General features: G+C 37.4%; 1 protein-coding gene across 2 annotated transcripts in view; it reads right to left on the reverse strand.

The window, feature by feature from the left end:
- Window positions 1–16,795, reverse strand: part of TTC27 (tetratricopeptide repeat domain 27) — a 172,651-nt gene that overhangs the window by 126,197 nt on the left and 29,659 nt on the right. For both annotated transcript variants that reach the window (XM_077843652.1, XM_077843651.1), the window contains exons 8-9: window positions 7,406–7,518; window positions 3,144–3,210 (exon numbers count right to left, since the gene is read on the reverse strand). In XM_077843652.1, the coding sequence (XP_077699778.1) occupies window positions 3,144–3,210; window positions 7,406–7,518 (180 nt within the window). The remainder of the gene's footprint in view (window positions 1–3,143; window positions 3,211–7,405; window positions 7,519–16,795) is intronic.

Here is a 16,795-nt window from a genome sequence, read left to right on the forward strand (position 1 = left end):
GATCACAAAGTATTGCTGGGGCACCTAAAAGCCCTCCTCACATAGAAGTTCCTTGCCCTACTTCTTATGAATTAAAGATTTACTTGGAACTAAAAAACTCATCTCCTGGGACGCCTGGGTGGCTCAGCGATTGAGCATCTGCATTTGGCTCAGGATGTGATCCCAGAGTCCCAGGATCGAGTCCCACATTGGGCTTCCTGCAGGGAGCCTGCTTCTCCCTCTGCCTATGTCTCTGTCAGCCTCTCTTTCTCTGTGTGTCTCTCATGAATAAGTAAATAAAATCTTTAAAATAAATAAATAAAAAATAAAATAAAAAACCTCATCTCCTTGGAAGAATCATGCCTGGCACTATGCATCACTGTAATAATCAAACAGCTTTCCTCCAAAGGGATCAGTCCCCAGGTCAGGTCTGACTTGGATGAGAGATGGAAGAGGACAGAGAACAAAAATGTTATAAAGTCCTTGGGGGGAAAGTATAAAACTCAAATTTATCACCTTCCCCCCTGCAAGTTAGGAGATGAGTTACCTACCCCAGAGATTACTAGAGTTAATTATTTCAGAAGTACTTCACAGTAGAAAGGAACAAGACAGGGGCAGGGGTGGGCATGGAATCGGAAAGGGAAACCATAAGAGACTCTCAACTCTGGGAAACAAACCGAGGATTGCTGGAGGGGTGGGAAGGAGGGATGGGGTCACTGAGTGATGGGCATGAAGGAGGGCAAGTGGTGAATTGAGCACTGGGTGTTATATAAGACTGATGAATCACTGGGACGCCAGGTGGCTCAGTGGTTGAGCATCTGCTTTTGGTTCAGGTTGTGATCCTGGAGTCCTGGGATCAAGTCTCATGTCAGGCTCCCCATAGGGAGCCTAGCCTGCTTCTCCCTCTGCCTATGTCTCTGCCCCTCTCTCTGTTTCTCTCATGAATAAAATCTTAAAAAAAAAAAAAAAAAAAAAACTTGATGAGGGCAGCCCGGGTGGCTCAGCAGTTTAGCGCCACCTTCAGCCCAGGGTGTGATCCTGGAGACCTGGGATGGAGTCCCACATCGGGCTCCCTGCATGGAGCCTGGTTCTCCCTTTACCTGTGTCTCTGCCTCTTTCTCTGTGTCTCTCATGAATAAATAAATAAAATCTTTAAAAAAAAAAAAAAAAACCTGATGAATCACTGAACTCTACCTCTGAAACTAATAATAAAGTATATGTTAACTAAATCAAACTTAAGCAAAATTTTTTTAAATGAAAATAATAAATAACTAAAAAAGAAAAACAGGAAAAAAGGGAAAAGTTTTTTAAAGGAAGAAATAAACCCACCAACTCGAAATGCTAAAATACATTTAACTGCTTGTTTATAAATCAAGTATTTTAGTGTCTTTTTTAGGATAACTATGGCTAATATATATACCTTGATAAACCACTAAGACCAGTCCCAAGAAGATGTTATTATGGACCCCCGCCCCACAAGAGGCCAGCAGGAACACTTCCTAGCACATGTTACATCCTGTTTACCCCAGTTATCGGAAGAAACCCAAACACCCAAGCATCCTGGTCACATTCATCATCTAGACACTTGTCCTCATCCAGCTCTGTACTTCCCTATGGTAACTCAAACTCACCACCATTCCAGATCCTCCATATCTTTCCCTGAGCCTCACTTCATGGATCACCTTCCCACTGAGATCCTTCCCGCCACCTGACTAAAACAGCCGTACCCCCGTGCCATTCGTATTCCCTTACCCTGTTCTATATGTCTCCAGAGCACATCTGTTAAATATATTATTTCTCTCTTTGTATACAGTGTATTGTCCCCACAAGAATGTAAATCAATGTAAAGGCCAAGAAGGAAAATACTTTGTTGATACTGTATCCCCAATGACCAGCACAAAGCTTGACATATATTCAGTATTCAACAGAGATTAGCTGGGTAAATAGGAAACACAGGATCATTTTTTAAATTAATATTTTAAAAAATGTTGAACACTTTACTTGTCAAATTCCTTATAGCATACATAGAGAAAACAGGGACATTTCTACATAGTTACCTAAACACAGATATGCTATCATCATCAACACTAAAGATTCTTAAGATACTGAAGTGAGAAAATAAAAACAGGCACCCAGAGGACTCAAAGGATTCACATCCAACCAGTTCCAAAACCATAGGCAGAAAGCAGTAACTTGCAAAATTCATATTACAATACAAAGTAAGCTAGCTTTTCTACCAGATAAAAGTACTTCATTTTTGCCTTATCTGAAAAATAACAAAGAAAGAAAACATCAGAATTCTCTCTTAATTTTAACTATGATAATAAAAATGCCTTTGAAAAAATTATCTTCAGCAACTTGTGCTCATCAAAGATGTACATTATCTTTTTATCCATAAAGCTAAGAAGATGATGTCTGACCCTTTGGTATGTGACTTTTCTGTTCTTGAAAAGCCTTCTTTGATCTCAAATCCTCATTTATTACTCGAGCTTTCCTTTTCACTGCCATTCTTCTCCAACTGTAGTCTTTATCAACTTTATTTTCTTACACTCCATTCCCTCCTTAATTCCCTATAATGAGGGGACTACATGTACAATACTGCACCGAAACTGTCCTAGAGCTGAGTGATGCACCCCTGATCATCAGTGCCCACGGCCTGTCTCTGGACAGCGCTGCAGTGGGGGATGCTGATGAGCACTTCATGTTCCTGACACTGCCCTACTTTCTCAGTCCATATAACCCTCACCCTCTTGCTTCTGGTCCTTGCTCTCTAACTCCTCTTTCTCATCCCATATATGCAGGCATCACCCTCAGTTTTAGACAAAAGAGTTTCATACTACAGTGGTCTTGGAGTGAGGATTCAGACTCTTGCTCTGTCATTTCATTTGTTCATTGGACATGGAGCACCTATCGGGCCCTGGGATCAAACAATGAACAAGAAATATTTGGCCACTCCCCTCAAATCCAAGCAAATACAAAGAAAAATGCTTATGTTTACATCCACAGCAAGATATACACAGTTTGGAAATTAAAATGATGAGGTTTTCTTTTCTCCTTAATTTCCCTACATGGCAGTGTTTCAACATGAGCAATCTTAGGCAAGAATATATGAGAAGCAATATCACATACAAGGAAAAACATGAAATGGAAAGGACATTACTCACTGATGTAAATGCCAGCAGCTCCTCTTCAGTTAACTTATGCACTGGGTTATTCTTTTGGAAATTTGTGCTTTAAATTTTAAAAAAAGAGCAAATTAATTCTAAAATGTATGTTGTAACTAATGAAATATTATTTTTAAAAAAGCAACATAAACTTTATTTCAAGGCACATATTTTAATACTATTGCATTATATACAAATGTAGATATTAGTTTGCCAAAGATAAGTATGACACTAAATAATATAATAAGTAAGTGGGATCCCTGGGTGGTGCAGCGGTTTAGCGCCTGCCTTTGGCCCAGGGCGCGATCCTGGAGACCCAGGATCGAACCCCATGTCGGGCTCCCGGTGCATGGAGCCTGCTTCTCCCTCTGCTTGTGTCTCTGCCCCTCTCTCTCTCTCACTGTGTGCCTATCATAAAATATATATATATATATAAAATAAGTAAGCAATAAAATGCTGACAAATAGGGGCACCTGGATGGACCATTCGGTTAAGCGTCCAACTCTTGGTTTCAGCCCAGGTCACGATTTCGGGATTGTGAGATCAAGTCCCACACTGGGTTCTGCACTCAATGGAGAGTCCACCTGGGTTTCTCTCTCTCCCTCTCTCTGCCCACCTCCCACAAAATAAATCAATAAATAAAATCTCTTTGAAAAATGTTGAGACACAAAAAATGCTGACAAAGGGTGCCTTGCTGGTTAGGTGGTTAAGCATCTGCCTTCGGCTTGAGTCACAATCCCAGGGTCCTGAGATAGAGCCTCACATCGGGCTCCCTGCTCGGCAGGGAGCCTGCTTCTCTCTCCCTCTGTCACTCCCCCTGCTTGTACTCACTCACTCTCTCTCTCAAATAAATAAATAATCTTAAAAAAATTTTTTTTTGAATTTTTAAAAATATTTTTAAATGCTGACTAAAGGTGGTTGGTATACTAAATGTTAACATAATTTATTTTACTAGGAAAAAGAAATCGAATCTGGCAGCCTCAGAAAGAAAAGAATGAACATGGAACCAGCTCCTAATTATCAAACTCATGCCAAAAAAATTAAAATATCACTGTAATCATTAGGCAAAATTTAAGAGGCTGTCAAAGAGGCAGGAAAATGGGAATTCTTAGATCCTGCTGATCCAAGTATAATTTGATCAGATGATTTTACTAAACAATTTATCACTATCTTGTAAAGTGAAATCTTCATATATCTTAGCTCAATAATAATTTCATAGAGCCCAGAGAAATTCTTGAACAGGTGTACCAGGAGCCATATACAAAATATCCATAGTAATATTGTGTACAACAGGAAAAAAAAATCTTGAAATAATCCAAATGTCCAAAAAAAGACTGATAAACTGAGAAATATTCACCCAATGGGATGCTATAATCCAAAGTAAATTATAGCTACGTATAAAAAAGAATGAATCATAAAAACATAATGAGAAAAAAATCACAGACTACACATAGTAAGATATCACTTTTATAAGGCTCAGAAAAAAACAAAATGAAACTGACTTAGAAGTACAAAAACGTGAGTAAATATATTTTTTTGAAAAGGCAAGAAAATAACAAATACAAAATTGAGGATAGTGGTTACTGTGTTTTTTTTTTATTCAAGTATAATATAAGTATAATATAACATACAGTGTTATATAAGTTTCAGGTACACAATATAATGATTCAGCAATTCTATATATTTCTCAGTGCTCAAGATAAGTCTACTCTTAATCTCCTTTTTTATTTTACCCATCGCCACTCTGGCAACCACCAGTTTGTTCTCTGTATATCAGAGTCTGTTTTTTTTGTCTCTTTTTTTCTAGCCCCATCGTTTCACCAATCTTCCATCTATAAGAATTCACCTTCTCATTGTTTCCTTTCTAATCGTGTTTCTTTTAAGATTCATTTATTTATTCATGAGAGATACATAAAGAGAGAGAGGGAGAAGCAGGCTCCATGCAGGGAGTCCAACGTGGAACTCGATCCCGGGTGTCCAGGATCAGGCCCTGGGCCGGAGGCAGCGCTAAACCGCTGAGCCACCCAGGGCTGCCCCTCCTTTCTAATCTAACACAGCTTACTACAATGTCCAAGTCACCTCTCCACAGGGAAAATGGCCATGGGGATTAGACAGAGGTCAGGCAATATAACAAAACCACAGTTTACAACTCCCATGGTAACTCAGTTCATGTAAATCATCAATTCACTGATTTCCTACCCATTTATAAACACTGCATCAGGTGCTCCAAGATTCAGAAAACAATCAAGTTGTTTCTACCAAACAGGGGAGATTTAAGTTGCTTATAAAATCCACTCAGCACTTCTAACTGTTCCATATATTAAGATTCAACCAATATTATACTTGGGGGAAGAAACAGTATTTGAAAACAAGAATTTTTTGTTTTTATTTTTTAGTCCTCTCTCAACTATAAAGTCTAACTCATTATACATACCTAAAGCTCAATTGACAGAATGCCTGGGAATATGTATGTTTTGTTTGATTTAATTTTCTGATACACTGTCAATTATGAATTTGCTAAAATGATGTTTTAAGAAATTACATAAAGGAGAACTCAGAATTTGAGGTCAGTAAAACCTGGATTCAATTCCTAATTGCTGCTCATAATTCTCAGCAAGTCATTCAGCCAGTTGAACCCCAATTTCCTATCTGAAAAACGGAGAAAGCAACTTTAAGGTTGCTAGAACATTAATGAGAGGTGATGTGAGAAGTGCATGGTGCAATTCCTAGCACATGGAACTGCTCACAAATGGTTGCTATTTATATTAATTATATACTAAGCATCACTACGAATTAGACAATTTTTCATTAGTATGCAAAGAATCTGTCACTAGAATCAAATAATATGATAGAACAGGAGATCTGGGCTTAGAAACAGAGCTCTATGTGTGTGATCCCTTTTACCCAAACAAGAAGACTGGAGGACTATATTCAACTTTTGTGTAAATGAAGTGTGAAAAAGAGGTATAATGCTATGAGGTGGAGACAAAAGGATAAGCTCTACTGAGTTATATAACAATTTTTTTAAACAAATCCCTCCTTTCTTATCTATTACTAATTTGACTGTTCTAAATATTGCAACTTTGTGAAGTACTCCATTTTGAACATTCTCCAGAGAAGTGAGACACTGATATAGTCTCAAAGCATCTTCCCATAAAATGTTAATTACAAAGGTGAAAAAGAAAAACTCTATAAAAATGGAGATGTCTTAAAAAAAAAAATGGAGACGTCTGGCAAATGTTGCTTCAATCGTGATCAAAGTTAAAGTCAGCAGTGGGACAAACGGACAAATCAAAATTGTGTCCTACTGCTAGGATGCAAGAAGAACCACAAAACTTCCCTTCTCTGATATCCCTGCTAAAGATGCATAATGCAAACTAACTGTAATTTTTTTAAATAGGTCAAATTCAGTGGGGAAAGTCTACAAAGTAACTGGCTTATACATTTCAAAAATGTCAAGACTATGAAAGTCAAGCTATTCCGGCATGATGGAAACTGGAGAGACAGGACAATTAAAAGAAACACATGTATTTTACAGTGGGTCCTGTGCTACAAAGGAGATTATTGGGACAACTGGAAAATTTGAATGGGATCTGAGTATTAAGTGACAATAAAGTATGAATATTTATTTCCTCATTTTGATAGCCATATTGTGGCTATTATAAAAAAAAATACCCTAGTTTGTTGGAAGCATGCACTGAAGTAAGTATTCAGGGATGATACAGTGTCCTGTTAGAAAATTATTCTCCAAAGTTCTCTACAATGCCTTCCCCTTGCCACTTTTTTTGAAAAGTGAATTTTGAAATTATTTCAAAATTGAAAATAAAAATAAAAGGAAAAACTATTTCCACCACACATAAGATTCAATAGTATTAAGAAATAATTCTATCCTTTGGATTGTAAATAACCTCAAAGGTCAAAATAATCATTCTCAACTCTCCTAAATACTTTATTATAAGTTTACTCCTAGCTAAAGCTAACCAAAGAAATCTTGCTTATGAAGAAAAGAGAAGTATACTAACTCAAAGGTGATTCCTGAAATTCCTAATCTCTAACCCTTGACTTGGTTGCAGAGGGTTGCAGCAGGCAGAGAGCACTGGTAGTTTAGTGAAAATTGATTGCCCCACTATTCTTGATGCTCGTAAGCATTGTAAGATTCCCTATTCATCCAGAACTCGGTGTGCCTCCTGGAATAAAGTTTTCCTCAACACATAAGAACCAATACGCAGTGTTCAAAGTAACTAAATAAGTAATTGACTTACCAGATTCCAAGGATAACAGCAAGCTCTTCAGCATGCAGATCAGGCATCTGAAACTGTTCACAATCTGCTAATTTTATCTCATTTAGAACTGTATCATCATTGAGCTCAAGATTCTGGTGAAACGCAAAAGAAAATATTTAGACCAAAATTTAAATTTGATTCATTCAACACACTGTATGCAACTGATTACTAAGGAGAGATAATTCATCTTTTTGTTTAAAAATTCTACAACGTCTACATATGGTCAACAGGCTATTTCTTGTGAAACACATATTTGGGGATAATTTACTATGTAGAAATGGAGCCCAAGCCCCTCTACTGATGCATCAGGATTTAAAATCATATCTTTCTACTCTATATTCTAATCAAAATATCAACTCTTGGGGCATCTGGATGACTCAATCAGTTAAGTGTCTATCTTTGGCTCAGGTCACGATCCCAGGGTCTTGGGATTGAGCCCCACATTGGGCTCCATGCTCAGCAGGGAGCCTGCTTCTCCCTCTCTTCCTCCCCATTCATGCTCTCTCACTCTCTTTCTCTCTAAAATAAATAAAATCTTTAAAAAAATATTAAATCAAAAACAATACAATAAAATATCAACTCCCAATTCTGTTTCTCAACAGGATCTAGAAGAGCCAAAACAATCTGAAAAAGAATAAAATCTGAGGATTTAGGGGACTTGATAGAGTATCTGATTTCAAGAAATACTACAAAGCCAACACAGTGTGGTACTAGTGTGAAGACAGACTTACAGATGAATGGAGTGGAATATAGAGTCCAGAATTTTAGACCTACATATGGCCAATTGATTTTCAACAAAGCAAAGTCTTTTCAATAAATGATGGTGACAACTGCACAGCCATTTGGGAAAAAATGCCCCTTCACCCTTATCTCATACCACACACAAAAATTAAGTCAAAATTGATCACAGACCTTAACATAGAAGCTGACCCTAAAAAAACCTTCTAGAGGAAATCACAGGAGAAAAGCTTTGCAACTCTGGGCTAGATAGGTGGTTCTTAATTAGGACACAAAAAAACCTGAACCATCAGAGAAAAAACTTTCCTAAGTTAAACTTCATCAAATTTAAAAGTTCTGTTCTTTGAAAATATCGTTAAGAAAATGAAAAGCCAAGCTACAGACTCAGAGAATATATTCATAAAACAAATATATGAAAAGGGACTTGTATTCACAATATGGAGAACTCTTACAACTCAGTAAGAAGATAAAAAACCCAATATAAAAGTAGACAATAGATTTGTACAGACACTTCATTAAAAGATATATAAATGCCCAATAAGCACGCAAAAAGATCCTTGACAACAACAGTCAATAGGAAATACTAATTAAAAGACTGACAATACTAAATGTTGACAAGGATCTAAAATTAGAACTTTTACACACTGCTGATACTAATTTAAAATGGTGTACCACAGAAAATATTTTGCCAATTTCTTTTTTTAATTTTATTTATTTATTTAACAGAGAGAAAGAGAGAGCACGCAAGCAAGCAAGCAAGAGCAGCAGGCAGAGGGAAAGGGAGAAGCAGGCTCCCGTTGAGCAGACAGCCCAATATGAGGCTCAATCTCAGGACTCCGGGATCAAGACCAGAGCCAAAGGCAGATGCTTAACTGACTGAGCCACCCAGGCGCCCTGCCAATTTCCTATAATAAACATACATTTACTATAAAGGAGCTATCAATTCCACTCTAAGTGGTTACCATGAGAAATGAAAACACGTCCACAAAAGACATATATATATAAATGTTCATACAATTTTATCTCTTATAGCCCAAAAACAGAAACAACTCAAATAATTCAAAAATTTCATATTTGTTATCAATAAACAAATAAAAGAAAAGTTAGGATGTCTCCGTGGCTCAGTAGTTGAGCATCTGCCTTTGGCTCAGGGCATGATCCCAGGATCCTGGGATTAGGTCCCACATTGGGCTCCTCGTGAGGAGCCTGCTTCTCCCTCTGCCTGTGTCCTTGCCTCTCTCTTGGTGTCTCACATGAATAAATACATAAAATCTTTAAAAAATAAATAAAAGAAAAAATAAAAATTATACTATATCCATCCAATGGAATTCTAATTAGCAATAAAAAAGGAACTATTGGCACATGTAACTATATAGGTTTATCTCAAAAACATCATGCTAAACAAGAGGCCAGATATAAAAAAGTACATAGAAAATTCTGGAAAAGGCAAACTATCTATAGTCACAGAAAGCAGATCCACAATTGTTTAGGGCCAGCACAGTGAGAGATTAACTGCAAATGGGCATGACAGAACTTTCTAGGGTAATGAAACATACATTGACTGTAATGGTTGCAGAAATGCATTTGTCAAATGTCATCAAACTGAATGGGTTTAACCTTACCAATTAAAATGGGTCAATTTTTCTGTATGTAAGTTCTATTTTTAAAAAAATTATTTTTAGGGGCACCTGGGTGGCCCAGTCAATTAGCATCCGACTCTTGACTTCAGCTCAGGTCGTGATCTTGGGGTCACAGGATAGAACCCTGCGATGGGCTCCATGCTTAGTGCAGATCCTGCTTGAGATTCTCTTTCTCCCTCTGCCCTTCCCCATGTTCATGCTCTCTCTCTCAAAAAATAAATAAATCTTTTTTAAAAACTGATGTGGAGCTCCCGGCGTGGAGCCCGCTTCTCCCTCCTCCTGTGTCTCTGCCTCTCTCTCAATCTCTGTGTCTATCATGAATAAATAAATAAATAAATCTTTTTTAAAAATAAATAATTAATTAAAAAATAAAAATAAAAAATAAAAATTGATGTGGGGCACCTGGGTGGCTCAGTCAGTTAAGTGTCAAAATCTTGATTTCAGCTCAGGTCATGAGTTCAGGGTCATGAGATTGTGTCCCACATCAGGCTCCACACTCAGCAAAGCCTCTGCTTGAGATTCTTTTCTTCTCCCACTCTCTCTGCCCCACCCCTGGCTCACTCTAGCTCACACTCAAATAAATCTTTAAAAAAAGTTGATTTTGAAAAAAATGAACTGTCAAAAAAAATAGTAAAACCACAATGAGATATCCCTACACACACCCCTAACACATGAAAATAGCAAAAATTAAGAAGAATGACAATACCAAGCATTTGCAACTGGCACTCATTCACTGATGATTGGAACATAAAATAGCACAACCACTTTGGAAAACAGTTTGGCAGTTTCTCATCAAGTTAAGAATACACTAGGGTGCCTGCATGACTCAGTCAGTTGAGAGGCTGACTCTCTATTTCAGCTCAGGTCATGATCCCAAGGTCATGAGATCGAGCCCCACATGGGGCTCTATGCTAAGCATGAGCCTGCTTAAGATTCTGTCTCCCTCCTCTCTGCCCCTCCTCTACAACATGCACATGCTCGCTCTAAGGAAAAAAAAAAAGAACACACTCACTACACAATTCAGCCATTCTAATCCTAGGTATTTACCCAAGAGAATTAAAAACATGTTCACACAAAGACACACAAATGTTTTAAGCAGCTTTATTCATAATAGCCAAAAATTAGAAAGAGCTCAACTATCCACCAACAGGTAGATGAATAAACACACTGTGCAGATAGACCTAAGTGTGCATGCATGGATGAATGGATTAAGATGTGGTACATAAAAAAAAAAAAAAAAAGATGTGGTACATATATTGGAATATTACTCGATCATTAAAAAAAAAAAACCCAAACAAATAAGGAAATCCTACCATTGGTGACAACTTGAATGGACCTTGAAGGTATTATGCTAACTGAAATAAGTCAGAGAGAGACAGTGTATAATCTCACTTGTATGTGGAATCTAAAAACAAAACAAAACAAAAAATCAAACTCGTAGAAAAAGAGATCAGACTGTGGTTACCAGGGGCAGAGGGTGAGGGGAGGGAGGACTGGAGGAAGCTGGTCACAAAGTACGAACCTCCAGTTACAAGACAAATAAGCACTGGGGATGTGATGTACGACACAAGGACTACAGCCAGTACTGCTGTGAGATAGACAAGAAAGTTAAGAGAGTACATCCTAAGAGTTCTCACTACAAGAAAAAAAATTTTCCTTTTCTGTTTATTTTTTATCTATACGAGAAGATGGATGTTAGCTGAACCTACTGTGGTAAACTTTACAATATATGCAAATCAAACCATTATGCTATATGCCTTAAACTTATACAGTGATATACGCCAAGTATTTCTCAATAAAACTGGAAAAAAAAGAACTGCTATAACTTAAAAACACATTATGCCAAGTGAAAGAAACGAGACACAAAAGAGTCATACTGTATGATTCCATTTATTTGAAATTCTAGAAAAAGCAGCTCTAATCTGTGACAGAAAGCAGATCAGAGGGAGGGAAAGTGACTGACTGTGAAGGAGTGTCAATGACTTTTTGGTGTAATGGAAATGATACTGTATTTTTAGTATGGTGGTCATTTCATGGGTCTATTTTTCAAGATTCAAACCGTACATTTAAAATAAAATAGGTACAACTTTAAGTTTTTTTCTAATTCAATAAAAGCAGCTAAAACTAAATGGACTAGAAGGCTGAAAACTGTCCATGCCTTAAAGGTCACTTCTTAACTGGTAACCTTTTAACTAGTAAGCAGTAAATCTGTCCAGAACACAGCCCAGAGGAACAGCTTTCCTTGTCCATCCTCAAATTCACTCTAACTGTAGGCCTAGCTCTATCTACAGTGTTTTAAGAAAAGAGTAGAGCAAGAAAAGAAAAAAAGAAAAAGAAAAGAAAAGAGAAGAGAAGAGAAGAGAAGAGAAGAGAAGAGGAGAAGAGAAAAGAAAGAAAAGAAAAGAAAAGAAAAGAAAAGAAAAGAAAGAAAAGAAAAGAAAAGAAAAGAAAAGAAAAGAAAAGAAAAGAAAAGAAAAGAAAAGAAAAGAAAAGAAAAGAAAAGAAAAGAAAAGAAGCACAGCAACCGCAACAAACGGCTGACTGGAAGAACACAGAACCTTTCAGAATCCATTGAAAAAGTGGCTCCCCCTCCCTGAATGGGCGCCCTTCAAAGGCAGAGCTGGCAGGTACATAGCACACCCTGGTGGCCATCATTTTCAACATAAGCCTTTCATAATTTAAAAAACAGATCTACATATATAATTTAAAATCTTCTAATAGCCACACTTAAAAAGAAAGTAAATGGGGCACCTGGGTAGCTCAGTCAGTTAAGTGTCTACCTTCAGTTCAGGTCATGATCCCATATCGGGCTCCCTGCTCAGCAGGGAGTCTACTTCTCCCTCTGCCCTTTCCTCTACTCTCTCTCTCTCTCAAATAAATAAAATCTTAAAAAAAAAAAAGTAAAAAAGTAAAATTTTAAAAATGACTTAACCTAATACATCAAAAATACTATGCTTATATATCTGTCAATAGAAAATTATTAATTAGATATTATATATTATTTTTTCCATACACAGTCTATGAAACCTGATATGTCTTTACCGTTCAGCACATCTCAAATTGGACCAATCAACTTTCTGTTGATCAATAATTACATGTGGTTGAGGACTACCATATTGGACTATTATATAGCTCTACAGTATCCCAAAATTTTCATCTTTTTACATCCTAACAGTTGTATCAATCTACCTATTAATACACAATGTTCTCTGTTGCTTGTTTTTTGAGGGTTTTTTTTTAAGACTTCTTTTTTAAGATTTATTTTAGAGAGAGAGAGTGGAGGGGAGGGGCAGAGGGAGAGAATCTTCAAGCCGACTCCCTGCTGAACCAGACATAGTGCTTGATCTCACGACCCTGAGACCATGACCTGAACCAAAACCAAGAGTTGGACATTTAACTGAGCCACTCAGGCACCCCTAAAGATTTTATTTTTAAGTAATCTGCACACCCAAAATGGAATGCAAACTTACAACCCTGAGATCAAGAGTCACACATGCTCTACTGACTGACCCAGCCAGATGCCACAATACACAATGTTTAATAACACATCCATATGAGATCTTTATAAATCTAATCTGATCCTTCAACAAAGTATGAAGAAATGAAGTATGGGAAAAACAAAAGAGGAAATGAAGAATATCATAACTGTCCCAGATTCTCACCCTAGGCTAGACAACAAGAATAGGACAGGGACCCAAGTCTCCTGCCACCCCAGGGCTCCTTCCCCTCCACCACCAAAGACCTGAGATATGGCAGTTTTGGCAACATGGCATTACTTTTTTGCTAGACACAAACAATTAATCAAAATAGTTTTGATCTTCATTCAAAATGCTCTACATTCCTATTCCACTGTTTTGAAATTAAAATGCATCTGGGGCAGTACCTACTTATCTGTTCTTTTTTTAAGATTTTATTTATTTGACAGAGAGAGAGTGAATAAAAGCAGGGGGAGGGGCAGAGGGAGACAGAAGCAGGCTCCATGTTGAGCAGAGAGACTGATGCAGGGGTCAATCCCAGGATCCTGAGATCATGACCTGAGTCGAAGGCAGACGCTTAACTGACTGAGCTACCCAGGAGCCCCCTAGCTGTTCTTCAAGTCCCAGATTTAAGATAAGATAGACATTTTCACACTGTAACATTTCTAATCAGGATATATTTTGTTATAACTAAAATTGATAAAATAGTGTTCCCTTTTCTCCCCCACAAAACTTGGTTATTAAAAAGACAGTGTAGGGATCCCTGGGTGGCTCAGCAGTTGAGTGCCTGCCTTCGGCCCAGGGCGTGACCCCAGTTTGGGGATCGAGTCCCACGTCAGGCTCCCGGCATGGAGCCTGCTTCTCCCTCTGCCTGTGTCTCTGCCTCTCTCTCTCTGTCTCTCATGAATGAATAAATAAATAAAATCTTTAAAATAAATAATAAAATAAAATAAAATAAAATAAAATAAAATAAAATAAAATAAAATAAAATAAAATAAAATAAAATAAAATAAAATATAAAATAAAATAAAATAAAATAAAATAAAATAAAATAAAATAAAATAAAATAAAATAAAATAAAATAAAATAAAATAAAAAAATAAAATAAAATAGTGTACTTTAGGGGTGCCTGGGTGACTCAGTTAAGCATCTGCTTCAGCTCAGGTCATCATCTCAGGGTCCTGGGATCAAGCCCCACATCAGGTTCCCTGCTCAGTGGGGAGCCTGCTTCTCCCTCTTCCTCTGCCACTCTCTCACTCTAATAAATAAATAAAAATTTTTTAAAACACAGTGTATTTTCTAATGTAATAGTGCCTTTAATATAAGGAAATAGGATGTATAACTAATAAGCAATTCTGTCTTCTGCCCTAAGTATAAAGCTGTTTCTATCTAATCAATACTTACATCACATAATTTGTATATTATACCTTTAAGTAGTAATTAATGAAAATAAGATTACCTGAATGTATTTTACTTCAAATATGAAAGATTCAATAAATTCTATGTTAAATTGTACATCATTTTTTTACATTCCTAATAGTACTCATATCCTATTTATCATTCCAGGAGATAATTTTCAATAAAAGAACTCCATATAAAAAAAGCAATAAACAATGGATTACTGAATTAAATGTGTGGACTACAGAACGGAGTGTCTTTTCACTGACCCTATGCTATGGCCTAAAAATCAGGTTTATGGCAGTTAATCTAAGACTTAGCAATGGACTTGGGTTACATCAAAAGACAGGACAGGACAGGACAGGACAGGACAGGAAAGGAAAGGAAAGGAAAGGAAAGGAAAGGAAAGGAAAGGGGCTTAAAGAGGAGACTCCATACACGGAAGGAGGGAAGAAGGGAGGTTTGAAACAGGTAACAGTAACGTCTTCCCTGATCAACATCAACAAAGCAGTATGAACCTTGCTTCACTGTGGCTTCACCGATATCAGGAAGTATAGACAGCACCCTGTGTAGAGTTTCTCTCTCCCTCTCTCCCACCCTCCCTCCCTCTCCCTTGCTCCTTGCTCCCTGCCTTTCCTCCTCCCTTCCTTCTTCTCTTAGAACCAATAGCTCAGCGGGTGGCTGAGCGGTTTGGCGCCTGCTTTTGGCCCAGGGCGCGATCCTGGAGTCCTGGGATCGAGTCCCAAGTCAGGCTCCTGGCATGGAGCCTGCTTCTCCCTCTGCCTGTGTTTCTGCCTCTCTCTCTCTCTATGTCTATCATGAATAAATAAATAAAATCTTAAAAAAAAAAAAAAAAAACAATAGCTGTTCCTCCCTTAATTATCTCAAAAGCAAACAAAGGAGTGCTTGGAACCAGCCCAGCAGGTGTGTAATACCTCATCAGAGGCCTTCCCAAGGAAGAGACTCCTGACCACTGCCACTCTTTCTTTCTATCCCTAGCCCCTATTCTTGGCACTATCTTCAGTATAGAATAGAATTGTAGTATTCACTGTACCCAAGATAAATCTGTTTATAGTCTCTGGAATGGAAAGTAGGGCTTCAAGGAGAGTAACATCAGGCAAAGGACAATAAAAAATGTTGGCTTGGGATTTCCGGGATAAGACCATATAAATGCTAATAGACTCTATGGAAGCAGATAGGAAGGCATCTAAGTATATAAACTGACGAAGATCCATAAATGTAAGCTGCGAGAAGAGAATGCATGGGGCACCCGCTGGCTCAGTTGGTAGAGCATGTGATTCTTGATGTCAGGTTTATAAGTTTGAGCCCCACATTGGGTACAGAAATTACTTAAAAATGGGGCAGCCCGGGTGGCTCAGCGGTTTAGCGCCACCTTCAGTCCAGGGCCTGATCCTACAGACCCAGGATCGAGTCCCACATCAGGCTCCCTGTTTGGAGCCTGCTTCTCCCTCTGCCTGTGTCTCTGCCTCTCTCTCTCTCTGTCTCTCATGAATAAATAAATAAAATCTTTAAAAAAAAATTTAAAAAAAGAAATTACTTAAAAATGAAATCTTTTTTTTTAAAGGAGATTGCATTAGCCAAGTCAAGGAAAACTTAACTAAGGTAGCAACCAATCCAATAATGAATGACAGTAACAAAGGATCAGAACACTGGTAAAAAGGAATTCTTATCATTTGTTCACATATTTTTGAAGAAGTCTAAGAAATTTCAAGTCTCTTAGTATTCAAAATATCCACAAAAAGCAACAAAAAGCAGCTAGAAAAATTAGCTCCTACCCAGTCTGTCTTCTGAAATTTTTTTAAGGAGAGTAATACAACTAACTGTATTACTAATTCATATTACTGAAGTCTAAGAGAAAAATAACATTTTATCTCTATTTAAGGGTAAAAAAGGTTTAAACACAGGTTTGTCTGTTTTCTAAAACCCCCAGCCACCCTGAAAAAAACTCAAGAAAGGACAAAATGAAGCCTCTTACTCTTCCATTCAAAATAAAGCCTCTTAAAAAAAAAAAAATAAAAAAATAAAAAAATAAAGCCTCTTCCTACTCCATATTTCTAAAAAATTCACCTACTAAAACTGTTAGATTTGGATGTTAA

Source organism: Canis aureus, chromosome 12 (genome assembly GCF_053574225.1).
Source record: "Canis aureus isolate CA01 chromosome 12, VMU_Caureus_v.1.0, whole genome shotgun sequence".
Classification (NCBI taxonomy): Eukaryota; Metazoa; Chordata; class Mammalia; order Carnivora; family Canidae; genus Canis; species Canis aureus.